This window comes from Empidonax traillii, unplaced genomic scaffold, assembly GCF_003031625.1.
Source record: "Empidonax traillii isolate 1590-97213 ecotype Southwest subspecies unplaced genomic scaffold, ASM303162v1 scaffold957:size654520, whole genome shotgun sequence".
Taxonomy (NCBI): domain Eukaryota; kingdom Metazoa; phylum Chordata; class Aves; order Passeriformes; family Tyrannidae; genus Empidonax; species Empidonax traillii.
Genome location: NW_020956150.1, coordinates 73,834 through 91,988, shown reverse-complemented (window position 1 = coordinate 91,988; position 18,155 = coordinate 73,834). Strand labels below are relative to the sequence as shown.

The window sequence follows — 18,155 nt, the reverse complement described above, 5'->3', positions numbered from 1 at the left end:
GGGGCGGTGCTTGTGCCGCGGGGGCGGGGCCTCCCGCCCGGCGGAGCGGGGCGAGTCCCGGCGGCGGCGGCGGGGCTGGACCGGACCGAGCCCGGCCGAGCCGAGCCGGGCTGGGCTGAGGCGAGGCGAGCCAAGCGGAGCTGAGCTGAGCCGATTCGATCCAAGCTGATCTCAGCTGGGCTCAGCCGATCCGATCCAAACCGAGCTGAGCTGAGCCGAGCCGATCCGATCCAAACCGAGCCGAGCTGAGTCGAGCCGCGCCGGGCCCTCCCGCCGCCCGCCCAGCTGTTGACAAGCGGCGGCGGGAGGCAGCGCGCTCGTCCCCATGTGGCGGACGCTGGCCCTCGCCTCCGCCTTCTTCCCGGGGCTCTTCGTCCTCTGCATCCGGTTGCTGCGCTGGGCCGCCCCGGGATGGAGCCTCAAGGACCGCATCCTGCTCAGCGGCAGGTATGGGCGGCAGCGGCGGGAGGGGACACGGCACCGCGGCAGGAGAACGCCGCCGGTACCCACCGGTAACGGGACCGGGAGCGATCCGGGCGGGCCGGGAGCACCGAGAGCCTGCATCCGGGGATGCCCAAGCCCGCGACGCTCTGGGGGCCGGATTCCGGCTGTCCCGAGCCCGGATCCGGCGAGGGGAGCAGGGGCCAGTGGCTGGAGCAGCCCTGCGAGGTTGGGCAGCCCCTGAAGGTGGGCATTCCCTGAGCATGGGCAGCCCCCGAGGGTGGGCATCCCCCCGAGCACGGGCAGCCCTGCCCGGCCGTACCCCCGCGCTGTGGTACCCGTTGTCAGAGCGGGGATGCTCCAGTGCATCGCTCCTTCTGCCCACGGGGAACGGGCAGCGTTACCACTGACCCACGGGGGTAGAAGGGATGAGATCCCGAAAGAACCCCCCCCTCTGTGTCCCCGGCAGGCAGCGCTGGCACAGCCATCCCTCGCTGTGGTGTGTCACACTCCTGGGGTGTGCACGGAGTGGGTGGTTAAGTGATCCCACCTCTCCTGGTGCCAGCGCTGTGCCTCGGCCCTTCTGGGGTCACGTTTGGGGTGACCTGTTTCCCCTCTCGGTTTCAGGCTGGTGTCAACGGTCCAAGCCACGATGGCCACGGTGTCGGGGATCACGGTTGTCCTCAGCTGCAAGAACGTGGTGTACGACAGGTAACCCGGCGCCCACTGTCCCCCGGGGAACACGCGGAGGATGTGCCCGGCCAGCTCCAGGGCTGGAATGTTTTATGCCAAAGGCTTGCACGTACAAAGGGGAGAGGATAACCAGTTTCAAGCTCCCCTTTCTTCCACTTTGTGTGAAGGGTTGGGCAATGTGCTGGCTGTACATCCCCCCCTCGAATGGCACCGGCTTGTTCCGAGCGCTCAGACACGGGGCTGCTCTGCCAGCACAGTCTCCTCCAGAGGATGGGCTGTAACACAAGGCTGTGTGTGAGCCAAAAATATAGACATCATCAGTTCTAAAGGGGTAGGGACTCTCCTTGCTGGAAGCTGAAATTGCTACCGAGTCAAGCAGATGTAGTGAGAACTGATTTTAGAGGTGTAGCACCTTCTCTGTGCCAAAGGGATTCTGAAGGAGTCCAGAAATGAGAAAATCAGAATGGAGTTTGCTCCGAAAGAAAATCCTGTTGCCTTGTCCTGAATGCTCTGAGATAAACTGTCCAGAAGTGGCTCTCAGGAGGAGTGATAGTGTAATCTGGGTCAGAAGACTTAAAAACAGAGCTATTATCCAGACGAGCAGAGAAGATTGTAGGAGGGAAGAATATAATTATGCTGAGCTGGAATCTGACTGTCACACACTGATTTTTAGGAAGGGGCTGCCCCCCGGGGTCATTGCAGACTTGTCTCTAACACACAGATGTGAAGTGTCCTGCCTTGCTCTAGATAGTGATATCTACCCAGATTGCTCAGTCCTGCTCAACCCAGGCAGTCTATGAGGTACCTTTCTGCTCTAAAATAAAATTTCTGCTGGATAGATAAGGCAGATGATGAAGCCCAGAGCCACAGAGACGGAAGGTGCTACAAGCAGCCCTCCTTTTCCCCCGGAGCTGTCTGCTTGCCCGGGTGTTCTTGAGGCCAGTGGCTCTGTGCGAACACTTCGTGGGCAGAGACCTAGATTTTCTTTGAATCTGGAGGAAATAGAGCCCAGTGCTCAGCAGGGAAGGCCTCGGAGAATGACAGCGAGACAGCGCGCCAGGAACCATCACAAAGGTTGCAGTAAAACTGCCAGTTTATTTACAGAGGCAGACAATCATATTGCCTGAGCTGTAATTGCCCTCCAAAGCCCTGGGCAAGTTTTGCAAACACAATCGCTTGCCCTCCCTGCCTTACATCACTGACATCTTTCTGTCTGGAGCAGGAACTCATGCAACAGAACTTCTCTTGGGATGGCAGGAGAGCAAAAAGAGTTTTATTTGAGCCCCAAGCTACGTTTCTTTAAGCAACAGCGTGGGGTGGTTTTGGTGTTTTTTTTTTTATCAGTGTGATTTCACTCAGGACTCTTTAAGGAGGCTGAAGTCCCTGCAGAGCAGGGCTTGCTGCTGCCCAGATTGTGCAACTGGGATTCCGACATGCTTTGGGAACAGGCAGCTGCCTGCAATTATTTCCCAACTGACAAACGCCTCTTGGGGGTTTATTGCTTTTATTGGATATTTTGTGCCTCACTCTCCAAGCTCCAGACCAGGCCTAGCCAGTTAACTCTGGGTTCTCCACGAGCTTTCCAAACCCTCCCCACGTTAGGCAGCCAGTAGACGTGGCTTGGCAGGCAGGAGGGACCCAGGATCAGAATTTCCCCCTCCTCCCCCACCAAGCACCTGCTGCGGGGGTCCCAAGGCTTAGGGGAGATCACCTGCTGCAAAGGCATCAGTTTGGTGCTGGATCCTGAGGGGTGCTGTGCCCCTGGGCAGTGCAGCAGATACTTGGCTGTGGGGCTAATCAGGCTCCTCGTTAGTGCTGTGTTTGTGCTTGGCCAGGCTGAGCTTGGTGCCTGGCACAGCCCAGGGGGAAGCGGAGGCAGTGCCAAGTCGTCCTCCACACGTACCAGGTACCCTTTTCCTGGGACAGTCTGTACCTGCTGAGCCAAATGGAATTAAAATTTCCCCCCTTTCAGTTTGCTTCAAAGCCCGCTGCTGCCATTTCAGACCTAAGGACCCTCTTGTCCTCCTTCCAGAGCATCGTGAGGTGCTCAGAGCCCTCGCGATGCCTCTGTGTGTGCTGCTCCTCCCCTAGGCACTGGCTGGCCGTGGAGTACATCTGGGTCCTCGTTCCCTACATGACTTATGACATCTATGTCATGTACCTCTGCCACTGGCACAAGAGCCAGGAAAAGGGAATCGCAGAGAAGAAGCACTCGCTGGCCAGCGTGTGGAGCTTCCTCCTGCAGGAGCGGCTGATGGTGACCCACCACCTCTTCATCCTCATCGTGCTCACCCCCATCACCCAGGTAAGGGCTGGGCACGGCTGCTGCAGGAGCCCTTGACCCCCAGGAGATATTTGGTGTTGTCTCCCAGTCACCTCCCTGGAGGGCCCCGTGCTCACTGCTGCCTTTCTTTTACAGCACTTCAGGGGAGAGCTGGGGGACTTCTTTGTGGGCTGCATCTTCACAGCAGAGCTGAGCACACCTTTCGTATCCCTGGGCAAAATCCTCATGCAGGTAGGTGAGGAGGGACAGGGCTCGGGTCTGGGAACCCCTCAGCAATTTGTACACAGGTTCCATCAGCCCCTGTTCATGCAGCAGCTGGGTCAGGGGTCTCAGAGAGAGGCAGCTCCACAGCTGTAACCCCAATCTCCCCTTGCAGTGCTGCCTTCCTTCCTCCGTGTCCCACTCCTTTCCCCCAGTAAGCAGCACGCCCAGTGGCATCCCAAAACTGGGGGCTGTGCCACGCCTGCTGCTGCCCTCTCCTGCCTGTCCCTCCCCTGCACCATGTTCACTCCCACCCCAGCCCTCTGCCCCACCTCCCTTCCCCCTACCCTCCTCCATCCTTTCCCACCCTACTTTCCTTGCTCCCCAGTGCTCACCTCCCTGCTGCCCAGCACAGTCAGTGCCCAGGGAGAAACGCTGCTCACCCCATGCTGGCCTCCTTCCTTTCCCCAGCTCAAAATGCAGGACACGCTCCTGCACAAGGTGAACGGGATCCTCATCCTGGTGACCTTCTTCCTCTGCCGCATCCTCCTCTTCCCCTTCATGTACGCGGCCTACGGGCGGCAGGTGGGGATCCCCGCGTACATGGTGCCTTTCCGCATCCCGCTGCACTGCAACATCGCCAACGCCTCCCTCATCGCCCCCCAGCTCTACTGGTTCAGGCTCATCTGCCGCAAAGCCGCCCGTCTCTACGGCCGCCCGCCCGCTGACCGGAGCAGATAACGGCCGGGCCCAGCCGGGGGCTGCAACGGGGTCAGCCCCTCTGTGGGGCTGCAACGGGGTCAGCCCCGCCGGCTCTGCCGCCGTCACTGGGAGCAGGGACAGCGCTGGGGCCGTCCCAGCTGGAATCAGCCTCACGTCTCCACCGCCGTGCCAGGCAGCGCCAGCCTGGGCTAGGAAGGCTTTCCTCCCACACCGCTCCAGGGCCCCACGTCCACCCGCCCGTGGGAGCCGGGGTGGGAGCCGGATCGTAAGCACAACATTCCATTCTGGGGTTCAACACCACGGCACGGAACTAACGGTTACACGAGAGGGGTTTGTTACACCCCACCCCCCCCCGCTGCATGTTCCAGGGCTGACACCAGACACCGGCACGGCAGTGTGGAGGAGCCTGCGGACAGAGGAGGGGATCCCGGAGCATCCAGCCCCTACAGCAGCACGGATGGGGATGGGGAGCTGCGTGCCGGACCTGCCGCAGCCCCAGCTCGCTCCTCCAGCTCCAGCTCAGCCTCCAGGCGAGAGCAGAGCCAGGCCTGGAGCTGCAGCACAGTTCTGCAGAGCCGTTCCTGACCTTTACCGACTTCACCTCTACACTACAACCCTGTTCAGCCTCTGACCTCCCACATGCACCTCCTGCTGCTGTTGCTGCTGGGCTCAAGCTCATTTAAAGCTCCACTTAACCCGAAGGTGCTTTTCATTACAACTGTCTGATATCTGTCTGACAGTCCTGGGGCCAGGGGGCTCCAGTGTTCCCAGCAGGGCTGGAGGGAAGAAGCTCCCACCAGGACAAGGGAACGGTTGCACTGTCTCACAGGCAACACTGGCAGGGCAGGGTGCCCACGGCTGAAGGGCAGGATGGGGATGGGAACCTGCCAAGTCTGCACCATGCAGAGCCCTTTGTTGGCAAGGGATGCAACTTCCACCCCCCCTCCCCTAACCACAGCTGCTTTTATCTGCCCCACATCCCCTCAGCAGGTATTTAAAACCATCTGGCACACCCTGCGTCGCTCTGCCCTCCAGCTGGCACCACCACGCCCTGGCAGCAGCTGTGGTACGGCCCAAGCTCCGGTTGCATGGTCCATCCCTCCAGCCCCCTCCCACTCCCCCACAAGGCTGCCAAGGACAGAACTGGGGCAGCGCAGAAGGAACCAGCGACCCCAGAGCAGGGCACTGAGCTGGTTTTCCTTCACCAGTTCAGCCCATTCCCACCTTCAGTCGCAGCAAAATGGGTTCAGGCCACCCGGCTCGCCCTGCACCACGGGGTTCATGAGCCCTGCGGGTGTGTGCAATCAGACCACAGCGGTTCAGTGCAGTTCAGCACCTTCCCTGCGGCCACCAGCACAAGCCAGGGCAGCCGCCTCCTCCCCACAGCCTCCTGTGCCCGCTCCAGGGCAGGGAACTGCACCAGCACAGCCCTGGCACAGCCCTGGCACAGCCCCACACCCAGGAGACCTGTGACCACTCAGTGCCTTTCATTCCATCTGAAACCAGCGGCCAAGCTCTGGAAGACCTGGATCTTTTGGGTGTTGTATCTCATCCCAGCCATGGCTGTTGTTCTGGATAGAGTCAAAAAAAAAAAAAAAGGAAAAAGGGCCTCTTCCAACTTGTGGATGGTTGTTGCAGAAGCGCCGCTGTCACAGTAACCACCGCGACCAGCTGATGTTATAAACCGCTTGCAACTCGTTACAGATGTTTGTATCTCACCGTTTTCATTGAGAGTAACGTGCCTTATGTAAGGACAAAAAAAACCAACCAACCAGCCAATGAGGCACCTCAGTTTGCACTAACACTGCCCTATTTACTGTCAGGAGACCAATAAAGATTTCCTTTCTGAGTCACACCACTGGCTGGCTCTCCCACGTGCTGTTTGTTTCTGGGTGGGGGTGTTACACACAGGGTTACTGCTGCACCCCCACCTCCGGGCAGGAGCAACACACACGCATTTCTAAAGATTCCTGCCTGTCCTGAACTCACCCAACTCGCTTCCCAGCCTCCAGCTTGCTTCCCAGCCTCTGGCAGCACGTGGCGAACTCAGCAATCCTCCCAGGACTAGGAGAGGACTGGTGGCAAAGGAGCTGGAAGGAAACAATTTCCCTGGTGCCGGAGGCTGCCGGGCTCTCTGTAAATTCAGACTGCCAGCAGGCAAGGCTGGAGCCACAGAACTGCCAGCTCGTGCCCACAGTTATTCCCACAGAAAATTAAAGTGGCTCCTCCTACCCTTCTTTACACAGCCCCTCCACTGCTTAGGCAGGGTGGGAAAAAACACAGCAGGGAGGGGGAAATAAATACGAAAGTGAAAAACAGGGTTTATTACAGATCTTACACCATCCAGGTAAGGCGTCCCTTGTCGGTGCTCTCCTCTGTCGCCCTCTCCAGCTCCTCACTCCAGCTCCCCGTCCGGGTGTGCCCCCAGCTTGCTGAGCTTCTGCAGGAGGGTGCTGCGCAGCTCGCTGTCCCCCACGTTGTCCGTGACGGCCCCCAGGAAGTGCCTCTCGTTGGCCCTCCGCAGGGCGCCGCTGGGGGACGCGTCGGCGCCGCTGAACGCCTCGTACTGCGACAGGACCTCCAGCGCCACCACCAGCAGGGGCTCCCCGCAGCCCTCGGCCGGCAGCATGGCAGCCACGTGCAGCAGGTGGCAGAACATCTGGATGCAGACGAAGGACACCTCCTGTGGGGAGCTCCCGTCCCCGGCGGGCTGCGGCCCCGCCGCGCCCTTGATGGAGCTCAGCAGGTCCGTCAGGCTGCCGCAGTACAGCTGCACCACGTGCAGCCAAGCCTCTGGGGCCAGCCAGGCGGAGCAGCTGGAGCTGCAGAGGAGCTGGAAGCCCCTCAGGAAGAGCACGGAGAGCTGGAGGCAGCAGGCAAACGGGCGGAGGTTGAGCAGGGGCATGTACTGCACGTACTCCAGCGTGTAGGGCACGTGCAGGACCTGCCTCTGCAGCAGGTTTTCCACCACCTGCACGAGCCTCTTCCACTCGCTGTGGCTGCACCAGGGGAGCACCTGAACGAGGGCCACCAGGAACCCTTTGCTGAAGAGGTTCACTTCTTCAGGGTTGTCCACGTTGACGGTGAGGAGCGCCAGCATCGTGTCCCTGAGCGCTGGGGACACGCAGCAGCACTCCATCCACGCCAGGAGCCCGCTGCCCGCTCCGTAGGCTGGCAAAGACTGGGATGTCCACTCGTCCTCAGGGAGGGCACAGATCTCGAACAGCGTCGCGGGGACCTCGTTCTTGAAGTGGTCTCCATAGAGCTTCTTCAGTCTGAGCCCAACGGTCCAGTCCAGGGATGCCACCTTCCTGTGCAGCCAGGCCAGGGACTGGACCCACATCTCCGGGGAGGGGGCGGATTCTGGTCCCATCACCTCACAGAGCTGGCAGAGGATGTTCAGAATCAGTTCTTTGGTCTCCAGTGAAGGGAAGAGCTGCTCCCTAGGCTGCTGCCAGTACCTGGTGTAACCATCTAGAAGCTTGCAGAGGCTCAGTATAAGCGGGAATGGGTGACAGGATTTGATCCAGTGCTCTTCTGAACAGGGCTGTATTCCCAAAGCCTTACTGAGGACTTGCAGGCTCAGCTCGATATGAGGAGAGTCTGACTTCAAATACGGAAGGACAAAAGCTTTGGTCACCTCTGCAGGTGACACAAGTGGGGTGGCTGAGCCTGGCTGCATGAGAAAGGCCAGGAACTGAAGGAACTGCTCCTCTTCCCTCACGGTGGAAAGCTTCCCCCATACTGCCTCCTCCAGACACCTCACCACCAGGTTGTGTGGCCTGCCCGGATCCTTTTGGGTCTCCAGGAAGCTCAGTGCTGGGAAGGAGCAGAGGATTTGTGCCAGGAACTGGTGTGCTCCTAGGTTGACCACAGCAAGATGGCAAACCTGCTTCACCGTGGCCTCAGGGTACAGCAGCGTGAGCCTGGCCACAGAAGCCACAGCCCTGGTCAGGCCTTCATCGGACACACTCTTTGTGATCTGGTTGAAAGTCACATTCAGATCCTCCTGGAACCCCTCCCTGACAACCTGCAAGTTCAGGGACAGACCTGGTCCACCCCAGGACGTCAGGACACCCGAGATCACCTTGTTTTTGTCGGGTAACGAAAGCTCGGTGTAACAGTCCACGATGGCTTTGGTCACTTGCACCTGCAGCTCTCGGGCCTCCTTGTCTTGACAGGATGTAGCAAAGCTCACCAGTGTCTCCAGCAATTTCAACACTAGCTCTGGTTTCTGGAAGAGAGCTTTATTTTGCACAAGGCAGTCAACCCAGGCCTTTGAAAAGGCCCAGGTCTTTTCAGATGCAAAAACAGAGCACATGTCCACATGCCGGTCCAGCTTCTGGGCAATGATTGCCATGGCAACTGAAGACACAAGGCTGGTGGCCAAACCCTTGCTCTTTGGGCTGGCACTGCTCTCCTTGAGAAAGTCCTTGGTGACCTGTGTCAGCTCTAACACCACACGTGTCTCATCCTCACCCAGGTCTCCGGTCTCCGAGAAGCAAACCAGGTTCTTCCCAAGGGTGGTCAGAGTGTCCAGGAGCCGGTAGCTCTCATAGCAGAGCTGCTCAGAGCTGCTCAGAGCGTCCTGCAGCTCTTCTCCCCAGGCACGCAACAAGCTGCAGAGAAACTCCAAGCCAGCAAAGAGCTCCTCACGGGAGAGTTTGGTCACAGCTGGGAGGCTCAGGGTTCTCTCTGCTTCCTTCACCTTCTCTCCCAGCCCGCTGTGGTGGAACTGGCTGTCAGGGTCGCTGGTCCAGAGGCTGACCATGGCACTGACCTTGTCCAGGTACTCTGTGGTGGGGAGGGAGCTGCCCGCTGGCTCCAGCTCAGGGAACACGGAGAGCAGCTCGGCCAGGTTGGCCAGGGCATAGCACTGCATGCGGGGCTGGGCGATGCTCCCATGGATCTGCTTCAGCCCCTCCACCAGCACCATGAACAGCCCGGGGGCAGCTGAGGGGACGTTCACAGGGTCACCCTTGAACCTCTTTGGGGGCTGCAGACCATCATCCAGAGAGGTCTCACCCCCGTGCTGGCATATGAGAGCTCTGAACGAGGAGACTGTCGCATCCTCCTGCCCCTCCTTGTACTTCATCACCTCCCACCACACGTCCAGGAACAGCCTGATGTCAGACGGGGACGTCTCGCTGCTGACATACGCCACCAAGTGCTCCAGCTGCTCCCGGCACACGCCCGGGGGCAGCGCCAGCAGCAGCTGCACGAACACCCGGGGCACTCCAAGAGCCTTGACCAGCTCGAAGAGGACGGTGTGGTTCACGTCGGGGATTATCGCGCTCACCGAGAAGAAGCTGTCGTCCATCCACCACCACTCCAGCGAGGCGGCCGGGGGCGCGGGCAGCAGCACCTTGGCCCAGACGATGGCCACGGCCTCCCGCTTCCAGCGGCCGTGCTCCCGCGGCGAGGGGCAGCGCTCGCCGACCTCCCGCAGCGCGTCGGTGATGGGCACCCCCGCCAGCGGCCAGTCGGCCTTGCGCAGCGCCCGCAGCGTCCGCGGCTGGATCAGGCGGGCGGCCAGCAGGAACCCGCCTTGCAGGATCGCCGTGTACTCGCCCACGGCCCACGGCCCTGCGGGACACACCGTCAGCGAGGCCCGGCCCGAGACTCCCCGGTCTCCCCATCGCCCGCTCCCGCTCCCCCCGGGTCCCGCTCCCGCACTCACCCGGCTCCATGGCGGCGGCGCGCTCTGACGTCACGCGGGCGCCCCGATATGAGGTCACGCCCCCGCCCGCAGCGCCCCCTGGAGGCCCAGCGGTGGGATAATTAATTATTTTGTTATATATTTATATTACTATATTGTATTTCTATATTATAGCTTGTTATATTATATATGTAATATATAGTGTATAATATATAAATACTAAAATATATTATATTAATGTAATTAATATTAACACATAATATAATGTATTTACATTAATATATTGTATTTCTATATTATAATCTTATATATCATATGTAATATGTAACTATGTATGCCAGATATTATAATGTATTTACATTATTATATTGTATTTCTATATTATAATGTTATGTTAAAAAATATATGAATTATATATACCACATATTACACTGTAATAATATTAATATATTGTATATCTATATTATAAGGTGTTGTTAAACAATATATTAATTATTTTGCATACTAGATATTATAATGCACTGTAATTTCTATTATTATGTTGTATTTCTACATTATGATGTGTTACATTATACGTAATATATAACATAATTATGTATACCACATATTATAGCGTGTTGCACTTATATTTTACTTTCAATAAGTTTATTGACAATCAATTAAGTAATTAATTATTTTGCCCGGATATGCAATTAACAGCGAGGGAAACCCCTGGTGCAGTGGCACAGCAGGTGGGCACCCAAACCATCCTCCCCAACCATTTTTTGTTTCATTTCAGGGCACAGCTCACATGTGACACATTTAACTTGATCGATGCACAACTGAAAAAACACCCCCCAAAGCGCAGCCTCAGCTCCCTCCTGGAATGTGGAAAGCTCCTTGGGGAGGGGTGGAAACCACCACATCAATATCACAATCCCAGTGAGAAACACACCCCGGCCTTCTCAAGCGAACATTTCACCTCGAGAGCTGGGGAAGCATCCAGGAATGAAAATAAGGAGTAGAATATTCACAGGATTTGGCATTTCTTTGTTCCCAATAAACATTCTGAGAGCTGAACTGCTCCAGTTCTCCACACACAGCCCCACATTTTGCCACTGGAGCAAGGCATGTGCAGTACCCACAGCCACAGAAAATCTCTTCTCTGAGCAGCAATTCCAGGACAGTTAAAGCATATTCATTAGAAAATTAGATATTATAACGTATCTATTGATCTCTTTTCCAAGTATAACAACACAGAAACGTGAGGTTTTCTTAACTGATGATCCCTGGACCTGAAGCCCTGTGCTCAGCCTGCTCCTCAATGCACAGCCTGATTTTTAGGAAGGAGAACATGTCACTTGCTTGAAAGGAGAGAGCAGCAGTCACAGACATCAGCTCAAATCAAACCAACCGACCAGCCAGCACCCTCAGATTGGGAGGGCAGGGCAACACATTCCACAGGATTGGCATTTTCCTGGATGAAGTCCAAGGCACAAAGGAGCAGCCCCGTCCTTTCCTCCAGCTAAGCTGAAACCTTCTTCATTTTATGTTCGGCAAACCACTTGTCACTGTTGTCCGCAGCCATGGCCTGCACAAAGACAAGCATGAACGTGGTCAGAGCAGTGAGAAAGCTATTTTGATGGATAAATTATTTTCTTTTAGCTGCTAGTAAAGAGAACAGACACTGTTCCCTGGCACAGCAAATAAAGAATTACTGGTTGATACAAGAGCAAACCAGGACAGTTTGGACACAGCCTTCCCCCAGAGCTCCAATTCCATCCCAGGGAATGTCCCTCTGCCTCCAGGGGATGTCCAGCTGCACTGATGCTACTGAAGCTCAAAAGTCACTTTTTGCAGTAATTTACACCAAAGTGTTGTTGAAGTGGCCAGCAAGAAATGCCATCACCCAGCTGCCCGGAGAGCGAGGCTGGAAAACTCCACACAGGGCAACAAGTGAGTTTAAAAACTGATTTATTTTCCTCATCAAGCCTGGGTGATTTGCTTCTTGGAAAAACTCAACATGGGATGAAAATTAAGGCTCTACAGCTAACTATAATCAGGAAGAAAATGAATGTGCAGGCAGCATTACTTACATCATCCAATAGCTTGTCACCGTTAGGGTCCACCTTGGACAGGTCTCTAAAGGCTTCATCTCCCACGAAACAGATTTCGTGGCCGTCCTAAACCAAGTTTAAGAGCAGGTCAGTTAGACAAAAGGCAGAGAGAAATTTAAACTGAATCTCATCCTCATTTCCAGCGTTACTCACAGGATCAGCCAAAATAATCACTTGCACCGTGGCTTTGCCAGGCGTGTCCAAGCTCACCAGGGGTGTCAAGATTTTCTGATTCTCCTTTTTCATCAGCGCTTCAATGCTGGGCAACTTGAACAGAAAACAAACAAAAATCAACCTTGTATTCCCCACTGCAAGAAAAGATAAACTATCTGCTCGGTATTGTTTTGTTCACCCATGAGATACTTTGTTAACATTAGAGGCTGACCTCCCCAGCTCCAGGCAAGGAAAGGGGAAAGGGAAATGTGGCTGTTACCTCCTCCTTGGCACAGGAGAAGGCGATCCGTCCAAACGCTGTCCCATGATCCACAGCTCCTCCAACAGCCTTCAGCTCCAGCTTACACTGAAACAGGGAGAAAGCAAGCCTGGCTTGTAGGGATAAAAGTCCAGTTGAATGTATACACAAGCTTCAATTAAAATGCTCAGAAGTAAGCACACAGTCGCCTAAATTAAGAGGTTTTTTGCTTTTAGGATTCTAGGATGAGTTTTCCAAGGACTGACCTGGTTATCTGCGTAGCCCAGCAAAGCCCTTTGCTTCTCCTCATCCTTCTCATAGATTTTCATCCCAAGCAAACCAGACCAGTAGTTAATAGACTTCTGCAGATCTGAGACACCCAGGGTTACCTTCAGCACGGGATCTTGAGGATTGCAATAATTGGGAATTAGTTACAAATACATCACGGTTTTAAAGGCACAGTTTTACACTCATGAGAAGTAACAAAGAAATTACAAAACCCTGCTCTGTTTCATAAAATGCCATCAAACACACAGCCCATTCTGATATCCCAGTGGTAAGTCTCTCTTGAACACCAGTAAGAGTGAGGGTAAATGTCTCACCTTGCTTGAGCTTCTCCTTGTCTTCCAAGTAGAACTTGTATCCTCCTGGAGCTTCAGTTTCAAAGACACCCGTTGTGACTTCTTTGAGGGGCCACCCCATCTTCTTGGCATTGCTCACAGCCTGGCTGGACACCAGTGTGATGCCCTGGTGAGGACACAGCAGAGACACACAAAATTCACGGGGAAAATGCAAAGACATCATGTGTTTTCATAGATGAAACACGAGATCTCCATCTGCTGTCAGCAGGAAAATCACAAAAAACTCACGAGTAATAATAAATAATTGTGTTTTCCTACAGCAAGATCCTTTTTAGCTAACCATTCCAAGGTGGATCTGGCAGCAAACACCAGCTGTCCTACACACATAGCAGAGGCAGAGCTCTAGGAAGTGTTTCCTGGACGATAAGTGAGCCCAAATCTGCTCTAGTTTCTGCTCTTCCAGTTTGGAGACAGCCACAAAAGCAAGAATAAAATGTTTAAGGGACCAAACAGCATAAAAAACCAGCTGGTACAACCTACATGGCAAACAAACTCCTAACCTTTAAAGTAAATAAGCTTATCATCAGAAGATTTTGCTGCCAAGAGTGGTACTTACCAGAAAGTCATTGCCCAGGCGATACTCTCCAATGCCATAATTGTAAGTCAGCTCTGCAACAAAGTGATTGTCCTCTGGCCCGTAGCCCACCATCGTTTTGCTCCATTTTCCATCGTAAGGGCTGGAATATCCATATTTAATTGTCACGAGCATTAGAAATAACCAACATGAACTGCAAATATTGGTGTGTTTCAAGGAAGAATTGCATTTCTAGAGTGAAAAAACGGCAGATTTGACCACGTGGCAAAAAAATTCTACCTCATTGACAGCCCACAATTTAAGAGCACAGGCTGCTCATTAGCTGGAGTTACATCAGCACTTCCTTATTGCTGAGAGGGAAAGGGCACCAGGCTGGAAAATTTCTTTCCTTTCAGAAAGAAACGCATTCTTATTTCTTCTTTCTTCCATTCTTCTGTCTTTCCAAAAGCTTTTGGGGCTACCAGGAGGGACTCCAAACTCAAGACCTTAGTTAGCCCCATGCCCATGAAAAAAAATCAATGCAATGTAATTCTTGGTAAGTTTAGAAATAGTTTAATAAAGTTGAGTATCAATCTGTGGGTGTAACTCAGCAATATTAGTGTTCCATGTAAGCATTATATCTACACAAATAGGGGGTCTGTTGGTTCCAAAGGAAATAATTAAAAAGAAAAACAACCAACAAACAAACCAGCACAATAAATCATCCCAACCCTTATTTTACAATAGCAGTACATGGCTGGCAGGTGTTTCATGAAAACAAGGGACCCAAGGGCGCTCACCCGTTGCAACTGGCCTTGCAGCCCTCCTCGAACTCCTCGTGCCTCAGCACCTTTGGAATCGGGAGAGAAAGAGGGTCAGCATGGGGATGACGTGGACCCCATTTCCCTTTCCTATTCCCTGTTCCCCTTTCCCTGTCCCACTTTCCCCTTCCTCATCCCCATTCCCTTTTCCCACCCCCCCTCCCCACTTCCCCATTCCCTTTTCCCGCCTCCCTTTCCCTCGCCCCTTCCCCTTTCCCCTCAGGAGCCCTCACGGGGCTCGACACCGCCCCGGCGGCCACAGCCGGCCCCGCGTCCCCGGGGGGTGCTCGGAGCGCACGGAACGCGCCGGGGCCGGGACACCCCCCCCCCCCCCCCCCCCCCCCCCCCCCCCCCCCCCCCCCCCCCCCCCCGCTCCCTCCCTCACTCCCCGCTCACCCTCATGCCCAGCAGGTCCCGGTAGAACCGCGCGGTGCGGGCCCGGTCACCCACTTTGAACACGAAGTGCAAGGCCCTGCGGGCGGCCATGGCGGCTCGTGACGTCACTCTACCCCTCCCCGGCTCGTGACGTCACGCCGCCGTTCCTCCCCGGGGCGGGGCGCGGCGGTGACGTCACGGCGATGGCGGCGCTGGGCCGCGTGTGGGGCCCGGCGCTGCTGCGGCCCCGCGGGGCGGGCCCGGCCGGGCGGCGCGGGGTGCGGGCGCTCCGCAGGAGCCCCGTGCGGGTCTTGCCGCCGGCCAAGAAGGAGGAGAAGGCGGGCGCGGCCCCGGCCCCGGCCGAGGCACCGCCGGGACCCCGCCGGGAGCCGCCCCCGCCGCCCGCCGTGGAGCGGAGCGCGGCCGGGCCGGGGCTGTGGTACGAGAAGGCGGCGCCCGGGGACCGCAGGCTGGGGTGAGCTGATCCCACCTCCCCTTGGGACCGGGCCGGAGCCGCACCTGCGGGAGGGGAGGAAAATTCCGACCCTGGGGGGCTCGGGGGGGAGGCTGACACCCACTGCCTGTTACAGACGGTCTGAAGGTACCTGGGGGGCTTCACAGATCCCTCAGATCCATGGTCCTTAAGGTCCTTCCAACCCAAAGCATTCCATCTCGTTCTACCCCCTGACTTGGGCAGGGACAGCTCCCACTATCCCAGGTTGCTCCAAGCCCCGCCCAACCTGTCCTTGGACACTTCCAGGGATGGGGCAGCCACAGCTTCTCTGGGCAACCTGTGCCAGGGCCTCTCACAGGGAAGGATTCATCCCAATATCCCATCTAACCCTGCCCTCTGGCAGTGGGAAGCCATTCCCATTGTCCCGTCACTCCATCGCTTGTCCAAGTCCCTCTCCAGCTCTGTTGGAGTCCCTTCAGGTACTGAAAGGTGCTCTAAGGTCAGCCCAGGGCCTTCTCCTCCGGGCTGAATAGTCCCAGCTCTCAGCCTTTCCCCCTAGCAGAGGTTCTCCATCCCTCTGATCATCTTTGCGACTTCCCAGTGAAGCTCTTGGGGGCTGGCAAAGGTCAGACTGAAGGTGTTGTCAGCGTCATGGCCCTTCTCTCTTGATTAACTTCCCCACAGAAAGGTGGTGACTATCGCCAAGTCGAAGAAGTTTCGGGACAATCACGGGAAGGTCCTGCTGGAGGGTCAGAGGCTGATCAAGGATGCACTGGAGGCAGGAGCTGTGCCGCAGACGCTCTTCTTCAGCACTGTGGGGCACCTGAAGGAGCTGCCTGAGGCAGAGATAAAACGAGCCAGCTTGGTTAAGGTGAAATTTGAAGACATAAAGGTCTGGTCTGACCTCGTAACTCCTCAGGGGCTGCTTGGTAAGTTGCCTTGGGAACAGGCACAATGCTGCTCAAAGGGAAGCTTATTTCATACTCAGGATGATGATCCTCTATAACCTTTCCCTAGTCCTTCTGATGTTGTGTCACAAGTGCTATATTTGGGAGAATTCCCTTTTATTTGGCCTGTTGTGGTAACTGAATGTGGCTCCTAGAGCACACCAAAGGTGCTAACACCCGTTTTTAATAGCACCATGCTGGGAAATGCTTTTCCTTGTAAAGAGACAAACTCTTCTCAAACTTCTTTTAGGTGGTGCTTTTCCTAATGCTTCCTCCAGCACATCTTTAGAGAGGTTTGGGCCAACTCACTCAGAGCCAGCCTTCTCCTTGGAGTGGGTCAATCAGAAACCTGTCACATTTTGTCTCCTCAGGCATCTTTGCCAAGCCTGACCACGCCAAGATGTCTTACCCTGCCGCTCAGCTCACTAACTCCTTGCCATTGCTCCTCATCTGCGACAATATCCGAGATCCGGGGAACCTGGGCACTATTCTGAGATCCGCAGCAGGAGCGGGCTGTGAGAAAGTGCTGATCACCAAAGGTAAGAGAAGAGTTTAGCCTGAGTAATTCTGGGGGTAAGGCAGGGAATGAGGAGCTTGAAGATGCTCCCAAGTTTGTAAGGAGTGCCTGGCACAGACGTGATCCGCTGCGGGAAGCGGCAGCTCCTGAATCCCATCTCTGTGGGAGTCCCTGCTCTGTCAGTGTTTTTCCCCCATTCCTCCTCAGGCTGTGTGGATCCATGGGAGCCAAAGGTGCTCCGTGCAGGCATGGGGGCTCACTTCCGACTGCCCATCGTCGCCAACCTGGACTGGGAATCTGTTCCCAGCAACCTTCCTGCCGGCACCCAGGTCTGCGTGGCCGACAACAAAGATCCGGGAGCTCCAGCCAAGGCCACGTCCGTGCCAGGAGGGGCTGGCAGGGCTGGCTCTGCTCCTGTGAAATCCAGACCCGAGGCTGCTCCTGAGCACGAGGATGAGGAGGAGACGGCAGATATCCCAGAGCTGGCCACGCTGCGTTACTATGAGGACTGGGCACGGACTCCAGTGGCCGTGGTGATCGGCGGCGAGACCCACGGCCTGAGCGCGGACGCGCTGCACCTCGCAGCCAGCACGGGGGGGAGGAGACTCGTCATTCCTGTGGTGCCAGGCGTGGACAGCTTGAACGCTGCTGTTGCTGCTGCCATCGTGCTGTTTGAGGGGAAGAGGCAGCTGCTGCGGAGGCACAAGCAGGAGGATGACAGGCAGAAGGTCCCTGTAGCGGGCTGAACTGCTGCGGGTTGGGTGCTTAAGGAGCACTTCTCTTCCCTTTGGTTCCCCTGGAGTTAATAAAAGAGCAGCTCGGGCTGTTTGCAGTAAATGAGTGTTCAAGGCTCTGGCAGCGCTGGGATGAGTGTGTGGCTCCTGGTGGGCGCAGCAGCCGCAGGGTGATGCTCGTGAGAAGGGAAAGGCCGGGTGGGAGCCCTCCCCTTCCCTCAGCTGGCTCGCTGCTGCCCGGCCCTTCTCAGCCAGCAGATTCTGGGAGGCCTCAGATACCTCGGGGCGGGGTCAGGGCACAACTGCTCCAGCAGCGTCTGTGCAGCCCCAGCCACGCTGACAGCGTGTCCTTCCCAGCCTGGCTGCTGCTTGTGGGTTTGGGGTGGGAAATTGCTGCCACCTGAATGGGTCCTACCTGTGCTCACCCAAACCCTGTGCTCTATCAAGCACTCCAACCTTGCCACGGGTGCCTGCCACGTGCCAGGCTAGCTGGGGCTGGGGTGGGGTGTCTGAGCTCCAGCAGTCCTGCCTGCTCTGCTGCCAGGAGGTTGGGGGCTGCTCCTTGAACTGCTCACCAGGCAGTTCATCACCACCAACACGAGAATCCCTGAAACGTGCAAAACACAGGGTGGATTTATGTGGG

At 56.0% G+C, this 18,155-nt stretch overlaps 4 protein-coding genes across 5 annotated transcripts; 2 read left to right on the top strand and 2 right to left on the bottom strand.

Annotated features, from left to right (window-relative positions):
- Positions 1-70: 70 nt before the first annotated feature.
- Positions 71-4,463, top strand: FAM57A (family with sequence similarity 57 member A). The gene is made up of 5 exons (XM_027903333.1): positions 71-447; positions 1,069-1,152; positions 3,226-3,439; positions 3,554-3,649; positions 4,091-4,463. The coding sequence occupies exons 1-5, from the start codon at positions 326-328 to the stop codon at positions 4,358-4,360; spliced, it is 786 nt and encodes a 261-aa protein (XP_027759134.1). The 5' UTR covers positions 71-325; the 3' UTR covers positions 4,361-4,463.
- GEMIN4 (gem nuclear organelle associated protein 4) lies at positions 4,109-10,098 on the bottom strand. Of its 2 annotated transcripts, XM_027903332.1 has the most exons (4): positions 10,023-10,098; positions 6,681-9,928; positions 5,801-5,913; positions 4,109-4,191 (listed from the first exon to the last, which is right to left on the bottom strand). In XM_027903332.1, the coding sequence occupies exons 1-2, from the start codon at positions 10,030-10,032 to the stop codon at positions 6,738-6,740; spliced, it is 3,201 nt and encodes a 1,066-aa protein (XP_027759133.1). In that variant the 5' UTR covers positions 10,033-10,098; the 3' UTR covers positions 4,109-4,191; positions 5,801-5,913; positions 6,681-6,737. The 2 variants fall into 2 exon arrangements, with proteins under 2 accessions (XP_027759133.1, XP_027759132.1); XM_027903331.1 differs by lacking the exon at positions 4,109-4,191 and having other exon boundaries at positions 5,534-5,913.
- Positions 10,099-10,615: 517 nt separating this feature from the next.
- GLOD4 (glyoxalase domain containing 4) lies at positions 10,616-14,994 on the bottom strand. The gene is made up of 9 exons (XM_027903341.1): positions 14,882-14,994; positions 14,465-14,514; positions 13,707-13,827; positions 13,112-13,256; positions 12,776-12,912; positions 12,531-12,617; positions 12,251-12,364; positions 12,077-12,163; positions 10,616-11,571 (listed from the first exon to the last, which is right to left on the bottom strand). Exons 1-9 carry the CDS (start codon positions 14,969-14,971, stop codon positions 11,506-11,508), a joined length of 897 nt encoding a protein of 298 aa, XP_027759142.1. The 5' UTR covers positions 14,972-14,994; the 3' UTR covers positions 10,616-11,505.
- Positions 14,995-15,063: 69 nt separating this feature from the next.
- Positions 15,064-17,615, top strand: MRM3 (mitochondrial rRNA methyltransferase 3). The gene is made up of 4 exons (XM_027903343.1): positions 15,064-15,335; positions 15,999-16,243; positions 16,633-16,800; positions 16,986-17,615. Exons 1-4 carry the CDS (start codon positions 15,064-15,066, stop codon positions 17,522-17,524), a joined length of 1,224 nt encoding a protein of 407 aa, XP_027759144.1. The 3' UTR covers positions 17,525-17,615.
- Positions 17,616-18,155: the final 540 nt, after the last annotated feature.